The sequence below is a fragment of the Rhinopithecus bieti genome, unplaced genomic scaffold, assembly GCF_001698545.2.
Source record: "Rhinopithecus bieti isolate Rb0 unplaced genomic scaffold, ASM169854v2 scaffold_5216, whole genome shotgun sequence".
Lineage (NCBI taxonomy): Eukaryota > Metazoa > Chordata > Mammalia > Primates > Cercopithecidae > Rhinopithecus > Rhinopithecus bieti.
The window spans coordinates 832,327-856,540 of NW_016805021.1; the positions used below are offsets into that span (position 1 = coordinate 832,327).

General features: G+C 34.7%; 1 protein-coding gene across 1 annotated transcript in view; it reads right to left on the reverse strand.

The window, feature by feature from the left end:
* The window catches only part of HOMER1 (homer scaffold protein 1), a 141,046-nt gene that overhangs the window by 53,547 nt on the left and 63,285 nt on the right, over positions 1-24,214 (reverse strand). The window contains 3 exon segments of the mRNA XM_017870906.1: positions 5,219-5,254; positions 12,292-12,431; positions 20,407-20,499. Coding sequence (XP_017726395.1) covers positions 5,219-5,254; positions 12,292-12,431; positions 20,407-20,499 — 269 coding nt within the window.

The following is a 24,214-nucleotide window of genomic DNA, read 5'->3' on the forward strand; positions in this document are numbered from 1 at the left end:
GGCCGGGCGTGGTGGCTCAAGCCTGTAATCCCAGCACTTTGGGAGGCCGAGACGGGCGGATCACGAGGTCAGGAGATGGAGACCATCCTGGCTAACACGGTGAAACCCCGTATCTACTAAAAAATACAAAAAACTAGCCGGGCGAGGTGACGGGCGCCTGTAGTCCCAGCTACTTGGGAGGCTGAGGCAGGAGAATGGCGTAAACCCGGGAGGCGGAGCTTGCAGTGAGCTGAGATCCGGTCACTGCACTCCAGCCCGGGCGACAGAGCGAGACTCTGTCTCAAAAATAAAATAAAATAAAAATAAAATAAAAATAAAAGAATAAGATCAAATAAGCTTTCTGAAAACACTTTTGCTAATATAAATTTCCAATAGCCTCATGTTACAGATACCAATGCAGCTATGAAGGGAAACTTTCTCCATTAACTATGTCACATTAAATGTCATGGAGAATCTTTACTGTTGAAAATTTAAAAAAAAAAATCCCTTTGGCGTGTCAGGTAAATGAGACTTGAAAGATTTGGATTTATTATCAAAGGGACAGAAAATAGCAAATGCTGGTGAGGATAGAAAGAGGAAAGTTCACACCCTGTTGGTGGGAAAGGTATATTAGTACAGCCACTATGAAAAACTGTGGATGTTCCTTAAAAGACTAAAAACAGAACTCACATGATCCAGCAATCCCACTGCTGGGTACATATCTAAAAGAAAGGAAATCAGTATATCAAAAAGTTATCTGCACTCCCATGTTTACTGCAGCACTATTCATAATAGTCAAGATACGGAATCAACCTAAGTGTCCACCAATGAATGGATATCTACCAATAGTACCACATTGTGTATATGTGGTACTATATGTGTTACACATACACAATGGAGTACTATTCTGCCATAAAAAAGAATGAGATCCTGTCATTTGCAACAACGTGAATGGAACTAGAGAACATTATGTTAAACGAAATAAGCCAGGCATAGAAAGACAAATGTTGTATATTCTCACTCATATGTGGAAGCTAAAAAAAATTGATGTCATGGAGGTAGAGAATAGAATGATTACCAGAAGCTGGGAAGGGTAGTGGGGAGGGCGATATAAAAAGGGGTTGATTGATGGGAATAAAAATAGTTAGATAGAAGAAGTAAGATCTAGAGTTTGGTAGCACAGTAAGGCAACTATAGTTAACAATAATTTATTATGTATATCAAAATGACTAGAGTATATGGGGAATGTTCCTAGCACAAAGAAATGATAAATGTTTGAGGTAACAGATATTCAGCTACCCAGATTTGATTGTTATACATTATATGTTTGTATCAAAATATCACATGTACCCCAATAAATATGTACAACTATAATGTATCCATAAAAATAAAAATTTAAAAAATTGGGTTTAGTGACTTAATTCTGTACTTTGTACATACAGCAGCCTTTAAAATATCCTTTGACATAATTATGGCATTGATATACTGCTTGAAGGTTAATATACAAGTATGCTGAATACTCAAAACATGTATCCAGAAAAACAAACCTTCTATAATAAAAACTAGGTAGAACACTGTCCATGTAAAACAAGTATTGACCATATAATTGGTCCTTTAAAATAATCATCAGCTGACATTTATATAATGCAATAAGGGAAAACACAAGTTAAGTCTTTTCTAGAGTAATAATTACACTAGAAATAAGAGTTATTTGAAACATAATTTTAGAATGTGTATTTTATTCATATTTAATAAGAACATGCTTTATATTCATTGGAATAATCTTATAATTTATCAAGTTTTTTTGTGTTTGTTTGTTTTTCGGGTTTTTTTTTTTTTTGAGGCAGAGTCTCGCTCTGTCACCCAGGCTGGAGTACAGTGGCACGATCTTAGCTCACCACAACTTTCGTCTCCCAGGTTCAAGCGATTCTCATGCCTCAGCCACTTGAGTAGCTGGGATTACAGGTGTGCACTACCATGCTCAGATAATTTTCATATTTTTGGTAGAGACGGGGTTTTGCCATGTAATGTTTACAATCTTCTTTCTTTCTTAAAAAAAGGTTTTTTTGTATTATTTTCTTTCAATTAAAAAAACATTAAAGGAAAAAAATCAACTAAACCTCTTTAAAAGTCAGACAGCAAATGTACCCCCATTCCCAGTCTCTATAAGAGCTACCTCACCTATTTTGGAGAGATAAAATGCTAGAAGACAGGAAGGTTTCATATTTTTACATAGGAAAACTGATACTCAGTGAAGAGCTCTTAAAGATAGTGATATTTCAGTAAGAATTCTTCCTCTTTAGTCCAGCTCATTTTTCCTTTAAAATAAACCATCAATTAGCTTTTAAGAAATAAACATAAAAAAGCATATTGCTCTATTTATCAAAGAATAAATTCCTAAAGCCATCATGTTGTGAGGGTATAAGAGGAAATCATTAATCAATAGGAACAAACATTAATAGAAAAAACCAAACACTAAAAAACTAGGAATATAGGGGAACTTCCTCACCCTGATAAAGAGCATCCATGAAAAACATACAGTTAACATCATACTTAATGGTAAAAGACTCAATGCTTTCCTTCTATCAGGAACAAGATTAAGATGTCCACTCTTGTCACTTCTATTCAACACTGTACTACAGGTTCTAGCTAGAGCAATGAGTTTAAAAAAAAGAGAGAGAAAGAAAAGATATCCTGATAGGAAAGCAGAAAGTAAACTATCTTTATTTATAGATGATATAATTTTATGTATAGAAAATCCTAAGGAACCCCCTAAAAATGATTAAGACTAATAAATGAGTTCAGTAAGTTTGTAGGATACAAGATCATTATACAACAATCAATTGTCTTTCTATATACTAACAATGAACAATTCAAAAGTGAAAGTAACAAAACAATTTCACTTATAATAGCACCAAAAAGAATAAAATCTGAATAAATTTAGCAAAAGGAGAAAATCTATACTCTGAAAACCAAACAACAACATTGTTGAAATTAATTAAAGCAGCTCCAAATAAATGGGAAAACAGCTCATGTTCGTGGATCACAAAAGTTAACATTAAGAGGAATATTTTGGCCATGAGCTCCAAACTGATCTACACATTCAATACAATCCTTATCAGAATCCCAATTGGTTTCATTGAAGAAACACAGAAGGAAATTCATATACAATTTCTAGGCACTAAAATTCATAGGGAAATTCTAAGTACTGAGAAGAGTCAAAACAATCTTGAAAATAATGCAGAAGTGATCATACTTCCCAATTTCAAAATTAACTACAAAGATAAATTAATTAAGACAGTGTAGGCCAGGCACAGTGGCTCACACTTGTAATCCCAGCACTTTGGAAAGCCAAGGCAGGAGGATCACTTGAGGTCAAGAGTTCAAGACCGGCCTGGCCAACATGGCGAAATCCTGCCTCTACTAAAAATACAAAATTAGCTAGGGGTGGTGGCGCCTGTCTATAGTCCCAGCTACTCAGGAGGCTGAGGCATGAGAATCACTTTGAGGCATGAAAATCGCTTGAACCCAGGAGGCGGAGGTTGCAGTGAGCCGAGATGGCCCCACTGCACTCCAGTTTGGGTGACAAAGCAAGACTCTGTCTGAAAAAAAGAAAGTGTAGTACTGGCATAAACATTGAGACCAATGGGACATAATTAAGATTCCAGAAATAAACCCTCATATTTACCATCAGCTGATTTTTGACAAGGGTGCCAAAACAGTTCAGTGTATAAAAAGCAGTCTTTTCAACAAATGGTGCTGGAACAACTGGATAGATGTGGGCCTCTATCTCACATCATATATAAAAATCAATGGACCAAAGACCTAAATCTAAGAGCCAAAACTATAAAACTCTCAGAAGAAAACATATGTGTTTATCACTGTAGCCTTAGATTAGGCAGTGATTTCTTAGATATGACACCAAAAGTGTAAGCATGAAAAAAATGAATTAGACTTATTTAAAAATTTAAAACATTTGTGCTGCAAAGCACCAAAAAAAGAGAAAAAAATTAGTGAAAAGACAATAGAACTGAAGAAAATATTTAAAAATCAATTATCTGGTAGGAGGTTAATAACTAGAAATTATAAAGAACTACAACTCAACAACAAAGAGACAAATAATCTAATTAAAAATGAGCAAAGGATCTGAACAGCCATTTTTCCAAAGAATATGCACAAGTCACTAATAAGGCACATGGTAATATGCTCAGTATCATTAGCCATCAAGGAAATACAAAACAAAACCACAATGAGATACCACTTCACACTTAAACCAGGATAGCTATAATAAAAAAGACAATAACAAGTGCTGATAACATGGAGAAATCGGAATCCTTATATATGTGCTGATGGGAATGCAAAATGGCACAGCTGCTTTGCAGTTCCTCCAAAGGCTAAACATAGAATTACCACACAACCCAGTGATTCTACTCTTAGGTATATACTCAAGAGAATTGAAAACATATGTCTGCACAAAAACTCATACACAAATGTTTATAACAGCATTATTCATAATACTGGAACTTTCAAAAAGTGGAAACAACCAAAGAGTCTATCAGCTGATGGATGGATAAATAAAATATGGTATATCCACAGAACAAGAACATGAGACAAGAAAAGGAAATGAAATACTGATATATTCTATAACATGGATCAACCTTAAAAACACATGCTGCCTGGGTGCAGTGGCTCGCACCTGTAATCCCAACACTTTGGGAGGCCGAGGCGGGTATATCACTTGAGGTCAGGAATTCAAGACCAGCCTAGCCAAGATGGTGAAACCCCATCTCTACAAAAAATATAAAAATTAGCCGGCATAGTGGCGCACTCCTGTAATCCCAGCTACTTGGGAGGCTGAGGAAGGAGAATTGCTTGAACCCAGGAAATGGAGATTGCAGTGAGCCGAGATCGTACCACTGCACTCCAGCCTGGGTGACAGAGCAAGACTCAAAACAGACAAACAAACAACACATGCTAAGTGAAAGGAGCCAGTCACAAAAGACCATGTATTATGATTCTATTTATACACAATGTTCAGAATAAGCAAATCTATAGAGACAGAAAGTTGATTTAGTGGTTGCCTAGGGTAGGTGGAGGGAGAGTGGAGGTGTATAGGGAGAATGACTACTAATGAGTACAGGGTTTTTTGGGGGTGGGGAGTAATGAAAATGTTCTAAAATTCACTGTGGAGATGGTTATGCAATTCTGTGAATATACTAAAAACCACTGAATTGTATACCTTAGGTAGTTAAGTTATTTAGTACGTGAATTATATCTCAATAAAGCTGAGATATAATAAAACAGGATCCCAAAACCTAACAATTTTGTCAACAGCGAATACACGGCCAAGCTAAACTCTAAATGGAAAATGGCAGACAGAAAACAAAAGTACAATGTACATTTATTTAAACTGTTCAGTCATATCTACATTTGACACATTCTACAAAGAAGGCAGTACCTGGAGAATGACCACTCTCAATATCAGTGATTGTGTCCTTATTTCCACATGAAGTGTGACTCTTATTTATTATCCCCATGATGCAAGAATGGATCCAATCTTTGCAGAGATTCCTTTTAAAGACGTAGACTAGAAACTATATGGGTTACCTAGTCTCCAACCTCGTTTGGCTTCATTTTAAAAAGCTGTAATATGTTTAGGTGAACCCTGCCCACTCCATTTTACCAAAGGCCTCACCACTATTTACTGTCACATATAACACAAATGTCACGCATTTTGTGGCTTGCCTGGCCTCTGCCTAGGTTTACACCTTTATCTTGGCCCTAACTATTTTGGTTAAGAGAAAAGATGGCCAAATCCAAAGGAAAAAAACATTCTTCGCTATGTCCTAGAGCAAAACTGTCCATATCACCTACCTCCCTTCCAATGAAATCCCCACTGTAGCAGGCTAGAAACAGAAGTGGAGGGGAAAAAGGAATTTTTTTAAGCCCTCCACAAGAAAGAGATCATAATTAATCTAGGATCAATCTGTTCCATGGCAAATGACCACACCTGTATTTCCAGCCACTCTTCTTGAAAAGAGAAACTGACAATCACTAGGAATGGATTGATGAACATTCTTTCCCATTAATTATAATAGTAAGGCAGAGGTGAAGAAGAGGAAGGGTCTAATCGCCATTGGAGGTGGGTTAATAATGTCTTTATCTCACATGGTTTTTTTCTTGTGAATAATCTATATCAAGTGATAGTGCTTGACAAAATGGTGTAGCAAATTTTAACTTTTACCTCAAAATCTTTAGAGAATAAACACTAGTTCTTTAAAAAAATTCAAGACATGAAAATGTAAATGTATCTATTCAGAAAGCTAATAAACACTTAGTCACTAAATTATATTTCTTATTTCATCTTATTTTAAAATAAACAAACTGCTTCTCAGTTTCCAGAGAATGCAGAACAGTGTAAATGACCAAATTACTACATACTTCTTATAAAATACTATTGTTCACAATTATAGTAAAAAATGTCTGCCATCTCTAAATTGTTGAATTATGATCTCTCACAAATGTTGCTTGCCTTCAAGTTAATCTGGAAAATCTAATCTAGTTTTGAGTTTTGATGGAGGAATAATGATATTTAAGTCAATTATTAAGGAGAATCCTATAACTTAAAATTTTCACCTACAATTATATCAATGATAAAGTCACTTCTTCTGAAATCAAGTCCCAGCTTTATATACAGTACGCAGTCTTATCCAAACAAAAGTTATCCACAGAAATTACTTCTACTTTAGTTTATTACTATAATCTAAGATTTGCTTACTATCCATTAAAAAGGGAAACATATCACAGTGTGGAGAATATAGTACCTGAGAGCTCTTAACAGCCAATCACTTTTTTCCTGTTTTTATCATCTTAAAAGTACAGTAAATCCAAACTATATTTAAGATCAGGGCCAGGCGTGGTGGCTCATGTCTGTAATCCCCTTTGGGAGGCTGAGGCAGGCGGATCATTTGAGGCCAGGAGTTTGAGACCAGCCTGGCTTACATGGTGAAACCCTGTCTCTACTAAAAATACAAAAACTAGCCGGTCGTGGTGGTGTAAGCCTGTAATCCCAGCTACTTGGGAGGCTGAGACAGGAGAATGGCTTGAACCCGGGAGGTGGAGGTCGCAGTGAGCCGAGATCACACCACTGCACTCCAGCCTGGGCAAGAGAGTGAGACTCCATCTCAAGAAAAAAAAAAAAAAAAAAAAAGAGTAAGCACTTCCTTTTGTATTTTAGTTTGCATTTATTCTGGTAAATATAAAAATGTTGTACTTATTTTGATGTTTTTGTATTTAACTAGCATTTAGTTAAAATGCTATGTAAAATTTCCAGGGAAATTTAGTTTTTGAAATTGCACAAAAATTCCTAGTCATAGTTTTAAAGTAAAGTGTTTCTAAAACTCTGATGATAAATACACACGGAGTAAACCCATACAGATGTCATACATTTTGATAAAACTGTAGTTATACTGATTTAAAGCAAGACTAATATGCTAGAAAGAAGTATTTCTGCATACATCCTTTAATGATTATCTGTTGGAAACACACAATGTGGCAGAAAACAATCTCTTTAACAGAATAGAAGGTACATGCAATATCCCCCAAAATACATAAATTCTAGAAGCACCATGAGAACACATTATCTAAACATTAGAAGAATCTAAATATAATCAGTGTTATCAGTGTTTAAAAGAGCCCATTTTCTATTAAGGTAATCAAACTGTTATTAAAATTTATCAGTACAAAAATAGCTTCACAAACTGCTAATGTATATCTTTTCTAAACTCTTGAAAATATGACAACAATTATTTATCAATATTGTACCATATTTGAGGATCAAAAAATTGTAATGAACAAAATGAAAACTTTAAGTTTTCAGTATTACATTGTGACAGCACTAGAATACTATAAAATCAACTATTTCCAAGATAATTTTCAGTGGCTTTAAATCTTTTTTAGAAAATCTATTATTATTTATTTAAAAAACAAACAAAACAAAACAAAACAAAAAAGTAAATTCTAGAATTCCAGACAGTTGATGCTATGAAGCAAACAAGAATTCCCTGGAAAGAGAACCAAACCTTCCCTCTTACGTATATGCCAGTCTATTAGTATATAGCTACTTTTCTTGATATATAACTAATCTAAGATTGGTTTCAAAGGATTTTCAAGTGTATACCTGCTCAATCTCAAAAGACATTATCATTTAGGTTAAAAAAAAGATAAACAGCAATTTAGATAAAATTTAATAACATTTCCCCCCCAAAAAATCAGTAAACATTTCATCCTCATGTATCTCCCTTTTTTACACATCTCTAAACTTTAAAAATAAGTACACTAAAACAGTATCAATTCACTGAAGCTTATTCAATAAGAATATTTTTGCATAGTTTATGACAAGGATATAATACAGTACTATAGCACTTGACTAAGGAGTATTGAGCAGCTCATACATTTAAAATTTAGTTCAGCTGCATAGCTAAAAATCAAAGAAAGTAGTAAATGATTCAAGGTAATCTATAATGCCACTGAATCAGGTATAATACAAAAAGTTGTAATAGCTTAGTAAATATGTTTTTCAAAAGTTCAAAAGTAATTTTAGAAAAGTATTTGTGAATTTGTTTTAAGAATAACACAGTGGAGGAGGAGTAGATGAGGGCAGAGATGAAACAAGACTGGCCATTTTTTCATAACTGTTGAAGGCAGGTGACATGTTTATATGAGTTCATTACAGTATTTTCTCTCTCATGTATGCTTGAAAATTTTTATAATAAAAAGTTATAAATATTAAAAATGTTTTAAATCTTGCTTATTTCTCTAAAGCTAAGTAACTTTTTAAGAAAGACTTAAAGAACAAACTGTAACCACATTACTAAAACTTTCAGTGCTAAATGAAAAGCAGGACCTTCTTTTGATATGTTAATTAACAAATTCATGAGGTTTAGTCATAAAATTTGAATTTTAAGAAAAGAACAAATAGCTTGCTAAGTAGCTGTTACTACAGTCAACTCTTAATTAATCTGACTGACTAGATCACTGTTTCCTTTATCCCCCTCCATCTTTTTTTAGAACGTAGACATTCCAGTGATTTTGCTCCTTATTCAGCAGTTAAATGGAATCAACTAAAACAGAAATACTGGCAAAAAAATTTTTTGCTATTGATTATTTTCTGCTAAAACACATATTGGAGAAGGAAGACAATATAGTCTAAGCATTAAAAACTTAAGATTTTATAGCACGTTGGGAGGCTGAGGCGGGTGGATCATGAGGTCAGGAGATCGAGACCATACTGGCTAACAGGGTGAAACCTCATCTCTACTAAAAATACAAAAAATTAGCCCGGCGTGGTGGCGGGTGCCTGTAGTCCCACCTACTCAGGAGGCTGAGGCAGGAGAAGGGTGTGAACCCGGGAGGTGGAGCTTGCAGTGAGCCGAGATTGAGCCACTGCACTCCAGCCTGGGCAACAGAGTGAGACTGTCTCTAAATAAATAAATAAATAAATAAATAGTTAATTGTGTTCCTTTGCGATGGGAAAAAATAATAGTGTGCCCAGTTAAAAAACTTGTGAGTTTTAGATTTCAATAAAATTTATTTTAATATTCTTTTTCTAATCATGAAACATGGATCTTATTTCTATACAGGTCTCCCAGGACAGGAACAGTTACTAACTTCCTGACACAACAATGTGCTTGTATTGGGTATTTGCCTAATGAACTGTAACTGACAGTGCATACCAGGATCAGAGCTGAGCTGTAGACTCACATTTGTTACTAATGAACTGTGTGACTTAGGCAACTCATCCAACCTCTGGGATTTAGTCTTCCACATGCCAAAGGCACACACTTTCAAACTTTGACATTTTACACTATAATCAGCACACACACATATACGTACACTACTGAAACAGTTTCTACTCTCAATATGAGTTTTACTCTAATGTTTTCTCTTTGGTTTCATTATATTTCATTTTTCAGAAAGCCACAAATGGCCTATTAAACTGATATCAAACTACCACAGTTCGGAAAATCATGGATTATATCATCTCTGAGGTCTCTTCTAGCTCTGATATTCTGGGATTCTAGCATTAACTTAAAATACTCAATGTTCTACACCTCAGGTGGAAATTTTGTTTTCAGTCTACTAACTAGCTGAATACTAATTAATATTGACTAACGTAAAACCAAAACAAGTTCAGAGAATGTCTTAAAAAATCCTGTGAAGTATTTTTCAACAAGAACTACAAGATTATGTAATACCTCTCACATAATTAAAAACTTAAATTGACCTGTTAAGTTTTATATTCAGAACTCCGTCAAGTATCTTCATGACTCATCTATAAATTCCAGTAGTCAAAGCAGCTATGTACTTCAAGTCAAAGTAACTCTTATTAAAGACTCTTGAGAACAGAGAAAAACTATGGAGAAGACCAATTCCAGGTAGTAACTCCAAATACCAAGGATTGACAAAATTGTAGACATTGGAAAATTTTAGGTGCATAAAGTAAACTACAAATAGCTTTTACAAATGTTAAATACAAAATTTCTTATTTCTAAATGCTACAGTATTCAACACAGATAAGCCAAAGAAATCAAGTATATAATTACATTTGGTGAAGTTGTAAGTCTGTTTATTAAATGGATATGTTAAATCTAATTTAATAGCAAGAAAATTTTTCCTTTCCTCAATATAGTAAAATATTTGTTTAAATTGCATACTAATATGATTATTTACTTGTAACTGCATATTTTAAAAGACTATATAATGTAAACATATTATTCAGATCGAAAGAACTAAAATTTTCATGTGTTCAGTCATCTTTATAACTATAAATAGAAAATATGGTTATACCACAATAAAACAATAAATCTATAACTCCACAATATATCTACTGTTTTACGTAAAATTATTAGCACTGTTAGCAACAAATTAGAATAGCCTCATAGTCAGTTTTCCTCTGTTCATTCCTAAACAAACTTTTTGTTTTTTATAGACAAGGTCTTACTTTGTCACCCAGGCTGCAGTACAGTGGCACAATCATAGCTCACTGCAGCCTTGGATTCCCAGGCTCAAGTGATCCTCCTGCCTCAGCCTCCCAAGCAGCTAAGAGGTGTGTGCACTACCATGCCTGGCCTAAGTTTTTACATTTTTGTAGAGACAGGGGTCTCACTATGTTGCCCAGGCTGGTCTCAAACTCCTGGCCTTAAGTGATCCTCCTACCTCAGCTTCCCAAAGTGCTGGGATTACAGGCATGTGCCACTGCACCTGGCCATTCCTTAAAAAATCTTAACTAATTTTTTCTTCTTCCTCAGCCTGACAATGAGGTCTCTCAATGTTAGCCTCTACTATATTTAATCCTATGCCCTTAATATTCAACAAATTTCAATCAAAATAAAAATTCTCATGAGAAAGACAGTTGAAGAGTATCTCACTTCACTTCAATTTTGCTTAATATGCCAAAGGATTTTTTTTAATTGGTCCCCAAAAGAAACGTACAATGAAGGAAAATTGTTTTCCTAATTTTAACTAAAACTAACCTAGTGAAAAGTTTCCAAAGAAGGATAAAAAATTAACTTTAAAATGGATGACTGATAGGTATTTGTTTTACATTTTCAAGATTGCAATTGCACAGACCTCCTTACATCCCAAATATACCAAGTATAGCCAATAATTAATGTAACTGGTTTGGAACACATTTAGGATAAATTATATGTTTTCAGAGTTATCAGATTCTTTTAAAATTCAAAAGCAAGTGAAGACTTATCTCCTGTTAGTTGGTGTACAAAGATAAATCTGCCATTAACATTAACAAACCCATGCTAAAAGTTATCCCACTGTTTCCTTCCGTGAAATCATGTGGTGAGATCACCTCAGACTATGATAAAGCTTAATTTCAGAGTGGAAAGCCTACTTAAAAAAAAAAAAATTCCAACTTACAACCTTCAAGAACATACACAAAAATAGAAACCAGGTTAATAAAGCAGGCCTTTTAGAGGCTATGTTAAAAGACAGGTAGAAGCAACTTACAAGATTTTATTTCACTGAAAACAATTTGTACTGTAATTAGCCTAGTGCTCCTTTTCTACATAAAGGAAATGTTCACTGCAGTCCATCTATGCAACTATAAACTATAAATTAATAAAAAGTTTGTGTATTTCATTTCTGAGGTTAACAGAAGCAGTAAAAAAAAAAAAAAAAAAAGTCAAAGTCAACCTAGAATTTCCACTCAAAGCTTGTAACTACAAGGGTTCCTGAAACCAAACATTTCCATATTTACACATTTACTTAATCATGATTGCTGAATTGAATCTGTACCTATGTGAAAATGGCAATGCATTCTGAGTTGGTTCAACCCTTGGCTCTGAGTTCTGTGTCACATCAGGTGTTCTTTCATCGTCTGTCCCGTTGATACTTTCTGGTGTTAAAGGAGATTGAAGATCCCCACCTGCAGATTCCTTTAAAAAAGGGGGTGGAGGATAAAGAATAGTTACACTTTTGTTAAAGTACACAATATCATCTTTAGGTTAAAACTGCCATTGATGTATGCTAACTGATGAACCAAATTTCAACTGAAATTTGAGTCAAAGACTTAAAAAATAAAACATGGAAATTTTTATTTTTTATTCATGGCAAGCTATGAGAAAAAATTTTTGAAGCTGGGCTACTCACAAGAAAACTCTCTGAAACATACAATTTAGAAATGGAAATATAATGCAATTTAGAAACAGTTTCAAATAACCGAAAAATGTTTGGTTTATATAACTAATTGGTCGGAATAAAAGATATTCAAAGAATTACTATACTTCAGAAGAAAAGATGCACAAAAACACACGAAGATGTGATTCTGGTGGAAGAAGTAGATAATGGAAGGGGTATAGGAGAAGAACTGGATGAAGAGAGGGGGAGGATGAGGAAAGGGGTGAATGAAATTTGCAGTACGTTTTATCTGCCCTACTTTTCAATCCCTATAGAGCTACTTAGAAAAGCAAGAAGAAATGTCTCTATAACCTATTATCTATAATGATGTTAGTGCATTTCAGCTTACCTTGTCTGGTACTCATAATGGAATTATTTTTCTTCACAAAATTTCCTGTCTTATTTCTACTTTTCATTAAGATTTGTCTTTCAAAGTAAATTTATTTAAATAGCATTAAAATTTATTTCATTTTAAATAAATTGAATTTAAAAGGAAGCTCAAGCTGACACTTATGTCTGCCACCATCGGATTAACCAAATTTGATATTGGAAATCAGAATGAGGAGTCATTTGATAGACCTATTAACTAGGGGAGGTGCTAAAACCAGACTGTTAAAGAGCAGCTTGGTGGACCTCTTATGATCCCTGGGCAATAAAATGTCACAATTGAAATATCTGTCTATATTTGGGGGCAAAAAATAAGTGTCCAACAGGACAGTGGTTAGGAATGATCATAATTTGTCAACTTAAAAAAATACAAGATTTCCTCTAATAAAAACAAGACAAATATGAGCAATGTAGCAAAATGCATATAATTTTTAAAACTCAGAATGTAAAACAGTAACTGGGTTATGATATTTATATCCTTCACATTTAGAATGTTACACATGAAGTGCTAGAAAAAAATATGTAAATATTAATGTGGTGAGACTTACGTTTTTGGGACTTCTGGTTTTATACTGCTGTATGTATTTTATTTCACATTTAAGTATTTTAATTAATAGTTCCATAATGCTATAAACTATACAAGCTGTTAAAGATCAAAAGGATACTTTCTTAATTCCACATTATCACTTAACCATTTTTCAATTTTCAGTAGAACCTCTATTTTGATCTTTAATTTCGTTTTTATTAAATCTTTCTCCTAAATCTGCTTTGTTTCCATTAGCTGACAGTCAATGCACGAATAAAATCTACAGTATAATGTGACAATATAAAAATGTTTTACAACAAAGTCAAATCCTATTAAGTGAATAATGGGAATAGCAATCACAAACCGACTACTTCTAGGTCAGTTATGGACCATATTAATTAGTCAGAAAAAATTTAACCAGCCAGTAAGAAACCATAAAATAATAATCTCTGGTATTAACAAATCAGGCTTATTACTCTCCAAGACAGGCCAAGCCAAACTAAAATAATAAAACATTGAATGTGCAAACTACTAAACAGTTAAATTGCTGAAGATTCAGTTCAGTAGAAATGATAAGAGAAACAAATTACCGGCTGGGCGCAGTGGCTCACACCTGTAATCCCAGCACTTTAGAAGGCCAAGGCAGGGGGATCACCTGAGGTCAGGAGTTCAAGACCAGCCTGGCTGACATGATGTAACCCAATCTCTACAAAAATACAAACAAAATTAGCTGGGCATGATGGCAGGTGCCTGTAGTCCCAGCTATTCGGGAGGCTGAGGTGGGAGAATTGCTTGAACCCAGGAGGTGGAGGTTGCAGTGAGCAGAGATCATGCCACTGCACTCCAGCCTGGGCAATAGAGCAAGACTCCATCTCAAAATAAAAAATAAAAATAAAAATAAGCAAATTACCTATTAAACTTAAAGGGCATAACCAGGGTTAGTAATTAAGGATTAACTCAGGGATTTGCTGGAACTGGTTGACAAGAGTGTGCAAAAATACATTAGGATCAAAAGAGAGAGAGGAAGAGCAGTAGCAGTTTGACTCCTGGTTGTTACCATCTTCTGGGATGAGGGTAACATAAGAGGGAGCAGGGTTTGAGGCATGGAACTTGGGGAGGCTACAAATGTTAATGCTACTAAAGTAGAAAGACTATTCCCAGGGGCAAGTTAAGAAGGGGAGAAAGAAAGGGATAGAGGTTGTAGCAATCCTAACATCTCAAAGCAGCAAGTTTTTCTTCAGAAAACTTGAATATTAGTTATATTTAAGTAAAGGCATAGTTATCCTAGGTCATTATACCTAAAATGAAAACAAAAGCCCACTCAAAGCATGGTATTTTTTTTTTTTTTAATTTTTTTAATTTTTTATTTGACAATTGAGAACTTGGGTTTTTTAAAGAGTCAGTTGTTAAATATAAAATTAGTAGTTTACTGGATGAGACATAAGAAAAAAATTCCAACAGTACGGCATGAGGCACAAAAGGAATTGAAACCTCTTTTCCCTCCAGAGGCGCCCAGGAGGTAGCCAGAAGTATTCTGTGTATAAACTTTCCAGAAAGTTTGCATATGCTAGAAAATAGTTACTTGCAACAGTATTGTGCTGAATTTCAGATGATGAAGTGTTCTAGCTGCTATTCTCTTTGTGCGTGAATCTAAATTTTGTGGTAATTTCCTACACATCCTACGTTCAGGGTTATTCTTTTTTGGGGTTGTGTGTGTGTGTGTGCCCCTGGTGTGTGTGGTGTATACCCAAAGCTGATAAGGAAAATGAATAAAAAGCAAAAAAATAAAACAGAAATAAAGACAGATCAAATGATCCTTTCTATTGACTTTATATCCTTCCTTTGAGAAAATAAAACCACTTACATCTCATTTTGTTTCTGAGAAACTCTCCCTATAATTCCCACCGAAACAAATAATCTACAGTAAGAAAAAGAACACTAGCACTGAAGAAAAAATACATGTTTAGAAGTACAAATCTGAGAGAATATCAAGGAAACCAAAACTAACAGATGCAACTTATTATAAAAAAGGCACCTGAGCACAGATGTGAGATTCAGGAAATGCTTCTTAAGAATTCTCTCTTCCTACCCATTTGTGAAGTGGGTAACTTAAAATTAAAATAAAACCCACAAATGAAATTTTGGCTCAAAAGTCAAAAAATGAGAAATATTCTGGGACACATGGAAAAAAAATTGACCTTGACCCTCACTCTAGGACAAGCCTTTAGGGTGTTATCAGTGACCTACTGCATATTGGAAGGGTGGGCTGGGGAGGTTCGCAGCAGCACTGCCATGACCCACTATACCAAATATCACTACCACCTTCCATTTCATGCCAATAAAACCTGAAATTCCCATTACAGTTTCAACCTTGTTGGCTTAAGGAAAATAGGGCCCTTTCTTTACCATTTAACAAAAATTCACGGAAGACTCAGTCCATTCTAGTGTTTTATACTTAAACAAAGATGAGAACCACCACTGTTTTCTGAGCAGAGGGTCTGACAGAAAAATTGGGGGAGGAGCTAATAGTGTTGAGATCCTATGGCAGTGAGAACGGAAAGAAAGAAGACAGCAGGAGGATACATAAAGGAAGATGAGGCTGAGCTCTCAAACAAGATCCTCATATCCTCAGTCATACATTTTTCCTCTAGTTGGTCACCATCCAGAGCCACCATTTCTGAAATCCATTTTGTGACAACCACAGAAGTTCTTATAATCTGACTTTCTGGATTAATTTATGCTCTTCCTTCGCTATGTAAAGTATACTGGTTGATTGATGCTTAGGGTTAGTGGATTAACTGTCACTCTGCTTGAATATTTTGCAACCACGAGCTGCATCAAATGCTTACCAAGAGTCAGCTGTATGTGTCCCAAACCTGTTTATGCCAATTATATTTATATAACTGTAAAACTGAATTAAGTACCATGTAAACTACTGATTTTGAATGCAAAACTAGAGTGGTTATTTTAATGAAAACCAGGCTAAATACTTTGAAATGACTAAAATGTAAATGGCTAAAAAATTAAAATAAAACTCACAACTGAATTAGGCATATATAATATTCTACAATATAATATCTAACATAGGAATAGCTTCGGTATCTTCTAGAAACTTGTTAGAAACATAAATACTTGGGTACCATCTTAGACCTACTAAATCAGAAAGTCTGGGAGTGGAGCTCACCAACCTGAGTTTTAGCAAGTCTTTCAGGGAATTCTGATGCAGAATTCTGATGCACAGTATTTTTCAAATACATATTGTATAAATATACAATTAAGACATCTGCATTTTTAAAGACAACTGTTAGTGCCAGACACGATGTTAAGGCCTTACATCATCATCCTCCCCATTACAACCACATCAGTTGTTAATATTTATCTATTATCTACTATATGCTAAGTACTCTGTAATCCTCATTTAATTCTCACAATATTCCTAATAAGAACATATTGTTCTCATTCTCATTTTATAGAGGAAGAAAAACAGTGACTTGCCTAAGCTAAGAAAACTATTAAGGGTTGGAGCCCAATTTCAAATTCAGATTCTAGAACTCCCATTACTAACCATGACCTGACACTGTGTCGTTACCGTATTTATTGATGATGATCAATGATTCTATAAGTAACGTAATACTCATGTTACAAACATATAAACACACTTGTATTAAACAACCAAGTGTATTACATGGCAACAGAAAAGTAATTTATATCTAGGTTTGTCTGACTCAAACTTTTAACCAGTCTCTTACACCTCCCTCAAATAAAAACAAAAGCTATGACCAACCAAGTTTCTACTACTATCGATTTTCCTATTTAACCTATTATCAATTATCCCACTTAACCGTTCTTTTGCTAAATTCCACAGTAATGTTACATTCTTCAGGCAGCATTAATTCAGCAGACTGGATTAAACCACTGAGAATCAAGTAGGGTAGGCATGGCCAATGGTCATATAATTCAAACTAGAACAGACACATTAGATATTATCACCTAGGCTGCAGTGCAGTGACGTGATTGTAATAACTCACCGCAGCCTCAAACCACTGGGCTCAAGCTCCTCCCACCTTAGCTCCTGAGCAGCTGGGACTATAGGTGCATACCACGCCTGGCTGAACTGATAAACGTTTTTAAAAAAATGATTCTCTCTGGCTTCTGTATATTAAATTGACAATTAGGCTTCAAATGTTTTGATAAGATAAATTATGGTCCATATATTTTGGCTCTCAAATAGTGATGAACTTAAGATATTTCCTTATTCTTTATATTTCATAGTATTTTTCAAATATAAGCATATTTTATATATTCCTTTAATCAAAGCAGAGGCTTAAAGTCATTCCTTCCACCAAAGAGGAACAGGTATTAGCAGCAACTTATAATGGTTCATGACCAGTTCAACTAAAACAGAAGTTACGATTACAGAAACAGAAACTAATTACAATGGCAAAGTTTAATCCATTGCAATTTTATTAAAATCCTTTGAGTACTCTTTTACTGAATGTGCTGTTTGTTGCATCTTCTCATAATACTGGAATCATTCACTAGAGGAACTAGAGCTCCCAACATGTACTGGCATTTAATTTTAAATGGGGTTTTATGTTTAAAAGTATCACTACACTTTCATAGCACTTAGAGAAGACAGATTCAAGAGAAGTTTCAAATGATCATCAAAGTTATTCCAGGTCACTGCATGTACAGACGCATAATGGAGCTTTGGCTTCAATCCAGGGTACACCTTTAGTCTATGAGGGAATATGTACTTTAAGCATATTTAACAGTGCTCTCCTTTATTCTTATTTAAAAAAAAAAATTCCACTCTCTATACCAGTAGAGTTTTCCAAATAGAGCTGGGTGATAGAAGTGGAAAGGGAGATAAAGAATACATAATTTTCTAAAATGTTCCAATCATTGGTTAGTTATTAAATTCCAAGGCAATTCCTATTTACTTCAAGAAAGTTCCATGTAAATCTGCTACTACTGACATTCCAGAGAAACATTTGTAATATCTGATTCTTCCTTTCCATAAAAGCTACTGAGTACAGTTCAGAAACAATTACTACAGAGGAGAACAGCCAAGAGCTGAATCCTACTCGTAGGAAACAATTAAAATAAAAATTAATTTTAGAAAAGCCTACTATTAAAAAGCTGAAAATAGTGGCATTCTATATTAATCATACAGTAAAACCCTTGTATTATAAAAGTACCAAAATGTAACTATTTAATCAACTTTACTTGGAGATACAACTTCCAACTGAAGGAAGATTATGATGGACAAGTAAAAGGTCCTTTGTTCAAAGAAAAAGTAATACTTTTATAAAACCTATAACCATTGTCTCAGTGCTAAGCATAAAGATGTTCCAACTGTCAGATTTAAGTATAGTTTAAAAGTATGTAAAACAGGCTGGGGCAGTGGCTCACGCCTGTAATCTCAGCACTTTGGGAGGCCGAGGCAGGCGGATCACTTGAGGCCAGGGAGACCAGCCTGGCCAACATGATAAAACACCACCTCTACTAAAAATGCAAAAATTAGCCAGGTGTGGTGGTGCACACCTATAATCCCAGCTACTTGGGAGGCTGAGGCATGAGAATCACTTGAACCTGGAAGGCAGAGGTTGCAGCAACCGGAGATTATGCCACTGCACTCCGGCCTGAGTGACAGAGCATGACTCTAGCTCAAAATAAATAAATAAATAAATAATAAAAGTATGTAAAACAAACCCTATTGTTTGTGCGTGTGTGCATGCGTGTGCACGTATTTTAACTTTATGTATATTACGACATTCTGACATCTTTTAAAAAAATTTTCTGGCTGGGAAGAGACTGCTTCTCCCCTCTAGGGCTAGCTAATTCTTAAGGACAGCAAGAGCCCAGTCCAGAGCATGTCTCTGATATGCAAACTAGCCAATCCAGAGCCATACCTCCTCTATCTGATCCATACATCCCAGGAGACGATATTCCTCTAACTTAATCCATCCCAGGGCCAGTTACCAGACAATGAGGGACCACTCCTATAGTTTAGAGACCCCTGAAATTATTCAACCCAGCCAATCCTAAACTATTTCCCCCTCTGCTTTGCCTTTCCCATAGAAATTCCAATAAAGGCTCTACCTCGGCTTTCCCCTCACTCCTGCTTTCTGTCTCTTGACCACCTTAAGACTTTCCCTGTTTCTAGGACCTGCAAGTATAATAAACTTGTTTTCCTGAACTTTTCCTGTGACTCCCTTTGTGGTTACATTTGACTATCACATGATATTTAAGTACTTTTGCTAAGTTACAAGCACATTAAATACTTTGAATTGAATTACTAAACTGAAATTTTGATTAAAATATTCTTGTAGGCATTGGCATATAGAAAACCTTTTCCCACCAGTACAAATTAAGTAAAGGATGTATTTCTCTCTCTCTCTCTCTCTTTATTTTTCTTTTTGAGACAGGGTCTTGCTGTTGCCCAGGCTGCAGCACAGTGGCACAATCATAGCTCACTGCAGCCTCGACCTCCCAGTCAAGTGATCCTCCTACCTTAGCTTCCCAAGCAGCTGAGACCATAGGCTTGTACCACCACACTTGGCTAATTTTATTTTTATTTTTTTAAATTAATTTAATTTAATTTTAATGAGGTCTCCCTATGTTGCTCAGGCTGGTCTTGAACTCCCGGGCTCAAGTAATCCTCCCACCTAAGCCTCTCAAAGTCTTGGGATTACAGGTGTGAGCCACCACAGTAACGGGTGCATTTCTATGTGTACTTTGGATATTTAATTCTGGCATAAAGGATACTATGTGAAATGAACAAGGTTCATAATTAAGAATAGGAATGATAAACCCACCTGTGAAGGTGTACTGGTAAGTTCCATCTTCTCTTGTGATTTTTCCTTTGCTAGTCGAGCAGCTTCTTTAAATTCCTGAAACTTCTCTGCAAACTGAATGTATAAAGACTACATACATTAACCAAATAAAAATAGGTCACAGTGCCCACTTTCACCTCAGTAAAGTTATTCATTTTCTGAATAACTGACTCTACACAAGCAATATAGCCTCCAAACCAATTATAGCTTCTACTATGAAAATGACAGGAAATGAAACCTAATTCCAAACATTTGTGCACTATGAAGTATTTTGACAAATCTTCTTCAAAACATCATGATATATCTAAGTTAGACTTCAGAGTCAGCTAGCTTACCAAAAGGACTCCTGGTTGGTCAGAAATAATTTACTAAGACTAAGGTAGGGGAAAGAATCAGTAAACATAGGCATACTGTGCTATGTTTATCATTGAGAAAACTGAATTTCACAAATAACCACTTTTTGTAAACATCACAGTATTTAGAAAACACTTTTAAATTCTACTAAAATATAAACTCTCATAATACACAACGCATTTTATTTTCACTAATACAAATAGCAATATTTACTATTTTCACTAACTGACATAACTAAAAATTAATTTCCGACGATTCCTAAACAGCTCATGTATAGCAGCAGAAAGGAATAATACTCAATGGTCTTTAAGATGGATAACAATTTCAAAACAAAAATTATTGTACATGAAACACTAATTCTTAGGAACTCATAGGAAACTATAAAACATCCTGGCCACAAGGAATATCTATTTATGTTTTGGAAGTGGAAGCTAGTCTATCACTATTATCAGTGAGAGTAAGTTAAGACTACATAACAACTACATTTAAAAACCCCACATCTCTATGCAACTTATAGTATCTGTTAGAGTTGGTAATTAAAACATGAAATTATAGTTCCTTTCTCAAATCTCCATAAACCAACTCTGATTTCATTTCCATCCTGGGAAGAAAAATTTTGGAAGGAAAGGCTTGTGATACTCTAATCTTGGAGAGATGGAGGAGGGTCAAAATTAAAGTCGTCATTATCACAACTTTTCCTTCTTACCTTAAACCTTGTCACTTCTACCTATAATCTGTAGCTCAGTAAAGTGAATTTGTGCTGCTATACTCATCTAACTGAACAGAGTATCTCCAAACAGTAAAATATCTGAATACAAAGTTACAAGGGTCTCACTCACATTGGTGGAAATGAAATCAAATCAAAACTTCTCTTTATATAATCTGAAATAGTATACAAGGTTTTTCTTACCCTAATTTAACATTCCACAACAGTTAATGCTTAAAAGCCTTCGCAACTTCGTAAAAATCTACACTATAGCTAAGTTTTATATCCCTAGTTTTCAGCAAAAGAAAAAAGTGACAGCTTAGGTTTCCATGATAACAAAATACAACTTAGTAAGCACTCTAACAATCCAAGCACAGCTGGAATTTTGTTCATACCGGTCAATCTTAAGAGACCATACATTTTTTTTTCAACGATGTTACTTTCCCTTATTTTGAGATGTCTTTGTCTAGAATTGCCTTCTCCAAACCGTTATAATGTTTTGACTTACTCATGGCTTTTAACTGATAAAACAAGCTAGAATATTTATGTACTTGCTTCGTTTATGTAAAATATCATAAACTCCTTTGAGCCTCCTACAGTCTGCAAAACACCAAAATTAGTCTACAAGGTAGCCTGAAAAATAAATTATGATTTTGTCTTCTTTGGATCAAAACATTCTGAAGAGACTGATCTTAAGCTCTTGGAGCCAAGTTCCATGAGTATATAAGCTCGAATTGGCTCCAAGAGCTTAAGAGCTGTTTCCCAATATTCAACCCACTTTCAAATACTAGGAGATTTACCACCAGTAAGGCTGGTCAAAAGTATACGCTAACTTTAAAGAAGAAAAAATCTAAAAAAAATAAATAAAAGCCATTCTCAGAGAAAAGTTCAAACAAAGGAAAAGAGTAGAATTGACAGAAGTTAATAAACTATTCCTTTACTACATTAGCTAGCTGCTCAGTAACTTGAAAGATGTCATGAAGAACTTAATTTATAGAGAAAATTACTTAGCCCAAAAAGCACTTAAGGCATTTAAGCCAAGTTTATTTGAGAAAATAATCCACGATTTAGTTCTTGTACTGTCAAGTTAAAAAATTCGGCAAGTAGATATATTTAGAGATTTTTTTTGCGATAGTCTTTAATAGGCAATAAAAAAACAAAAAAACAAAAAAACACCAAGTTCTAAAAATGTTCTGAATGATGGCAAAAGTGTTAGAATAAACATAAAATTTCTCAACAAAACTGTTTATGGAAGAGCAATGTTCACTGGATACCTGTATCCTAGTTATGTTGAGATACTTTCAATGTAAAACTCTTATCTTTACCACAGTTCAAGAAATATATTTAAAGAATAAGATGTGTACAAGAGAAACCAAAAAGATAATATTTGTTCATTGTTGTTGTTTTTTGAGACAGAATCTTGCTCTGTCACCCAAGCTGGAGTGCAGTGGCGCAATCTCAGCTCACTGCCCTGGGTTCAAATGATTCTCGTGTCTCAGCCTCCCAAGTAGCTGGGATTACAGTTATGTGCCACCATACCCAGCTAATTTTTTTGTATTTTTAGTAGAAACCAGGTTTTGCCATGTTGACCAGGCTGGTCTCGAACTCCTGGCCTCAAGTGATCTGCCCACTTTGGCCTCTCAAAGTGCTGGGATTAAAGGCATGAGCCACTGTGCCCAGCTTTAATATTTGTGTTAATCATCCTACAGAAAATGATTTATAATCACCAAGGCAAAAGTTAAAATAGGCTTAAAATTCAGATTTAAGCTATAATTCATATCCAAAACATAACAAAAACACTTGAAAACTGTGTTAAGAAATGTTTATAATTAGAAGAAAACAAAATAGATTCAATATATATTCACAACACCAGGTGTAAGATTTCTAAAAAGAACCCAGTTTAAGAATTTGAATACAGAATAATTTCTTTAAAGCAAAACAGCTTAAAGTTTAATGTAAGTATAAATGGTGTATATCTTTAAGAGCCTGATTTCTCTGCACTTGAAAAATTTCAACTCTCTAGCTTGAGTTTTATATCATATCCTGCATATACCAAATCACATGTAAAGTATTTAAAATACATGGTTATTCTTTTAACTGAATGCTTCAAACAGAGGTTTTAAGAATAAATCTTTAGGTCTGGCAGGCACAAGATCTGAAGAGAAAAGTGAGTTTTACTTTTCTCCTTGATCACTTAGTATAATGAGATTGTTTTTTCTTATATATTATTTTCTGTGTAACATCCACAAGAACCCAAGGTGCTGCCGGTATAAACATTACCTGCCTTTTGCTTATTGACAGGAGAACTGTTTTATTTCCAATATTCACCCTGGTGATGCCTTGCATTTTATTGGCCTTTCTGGTCACTTGGTGAGTATTATCTAAAAAGTCCTCATAATGTCTATAGTATCTCCGTCTGCACTGCATCAGAACTCAGAGTATTCCACATCCAGATAAAGCACAATTTCCCCTAAACACAGTAATCTGTATGTACCTGCTGTCACATCAAAATGCTGAAATCTATATCACTGTCAACTTGAGTTTTCACAATTCAAAAGACCTCGGTAACTGCATATGTTGCAGACCATCTCCCATTAAGGGTACTAATCTCTGACAAAAATCCATTCTGAAGTGATAATCCCCACCTTTTAATCCCTATCATACAGACAATTAACCACATAAATCCTTCTCAACCAATGGTGACTGTTTTTAATGTGTACAATACATTTT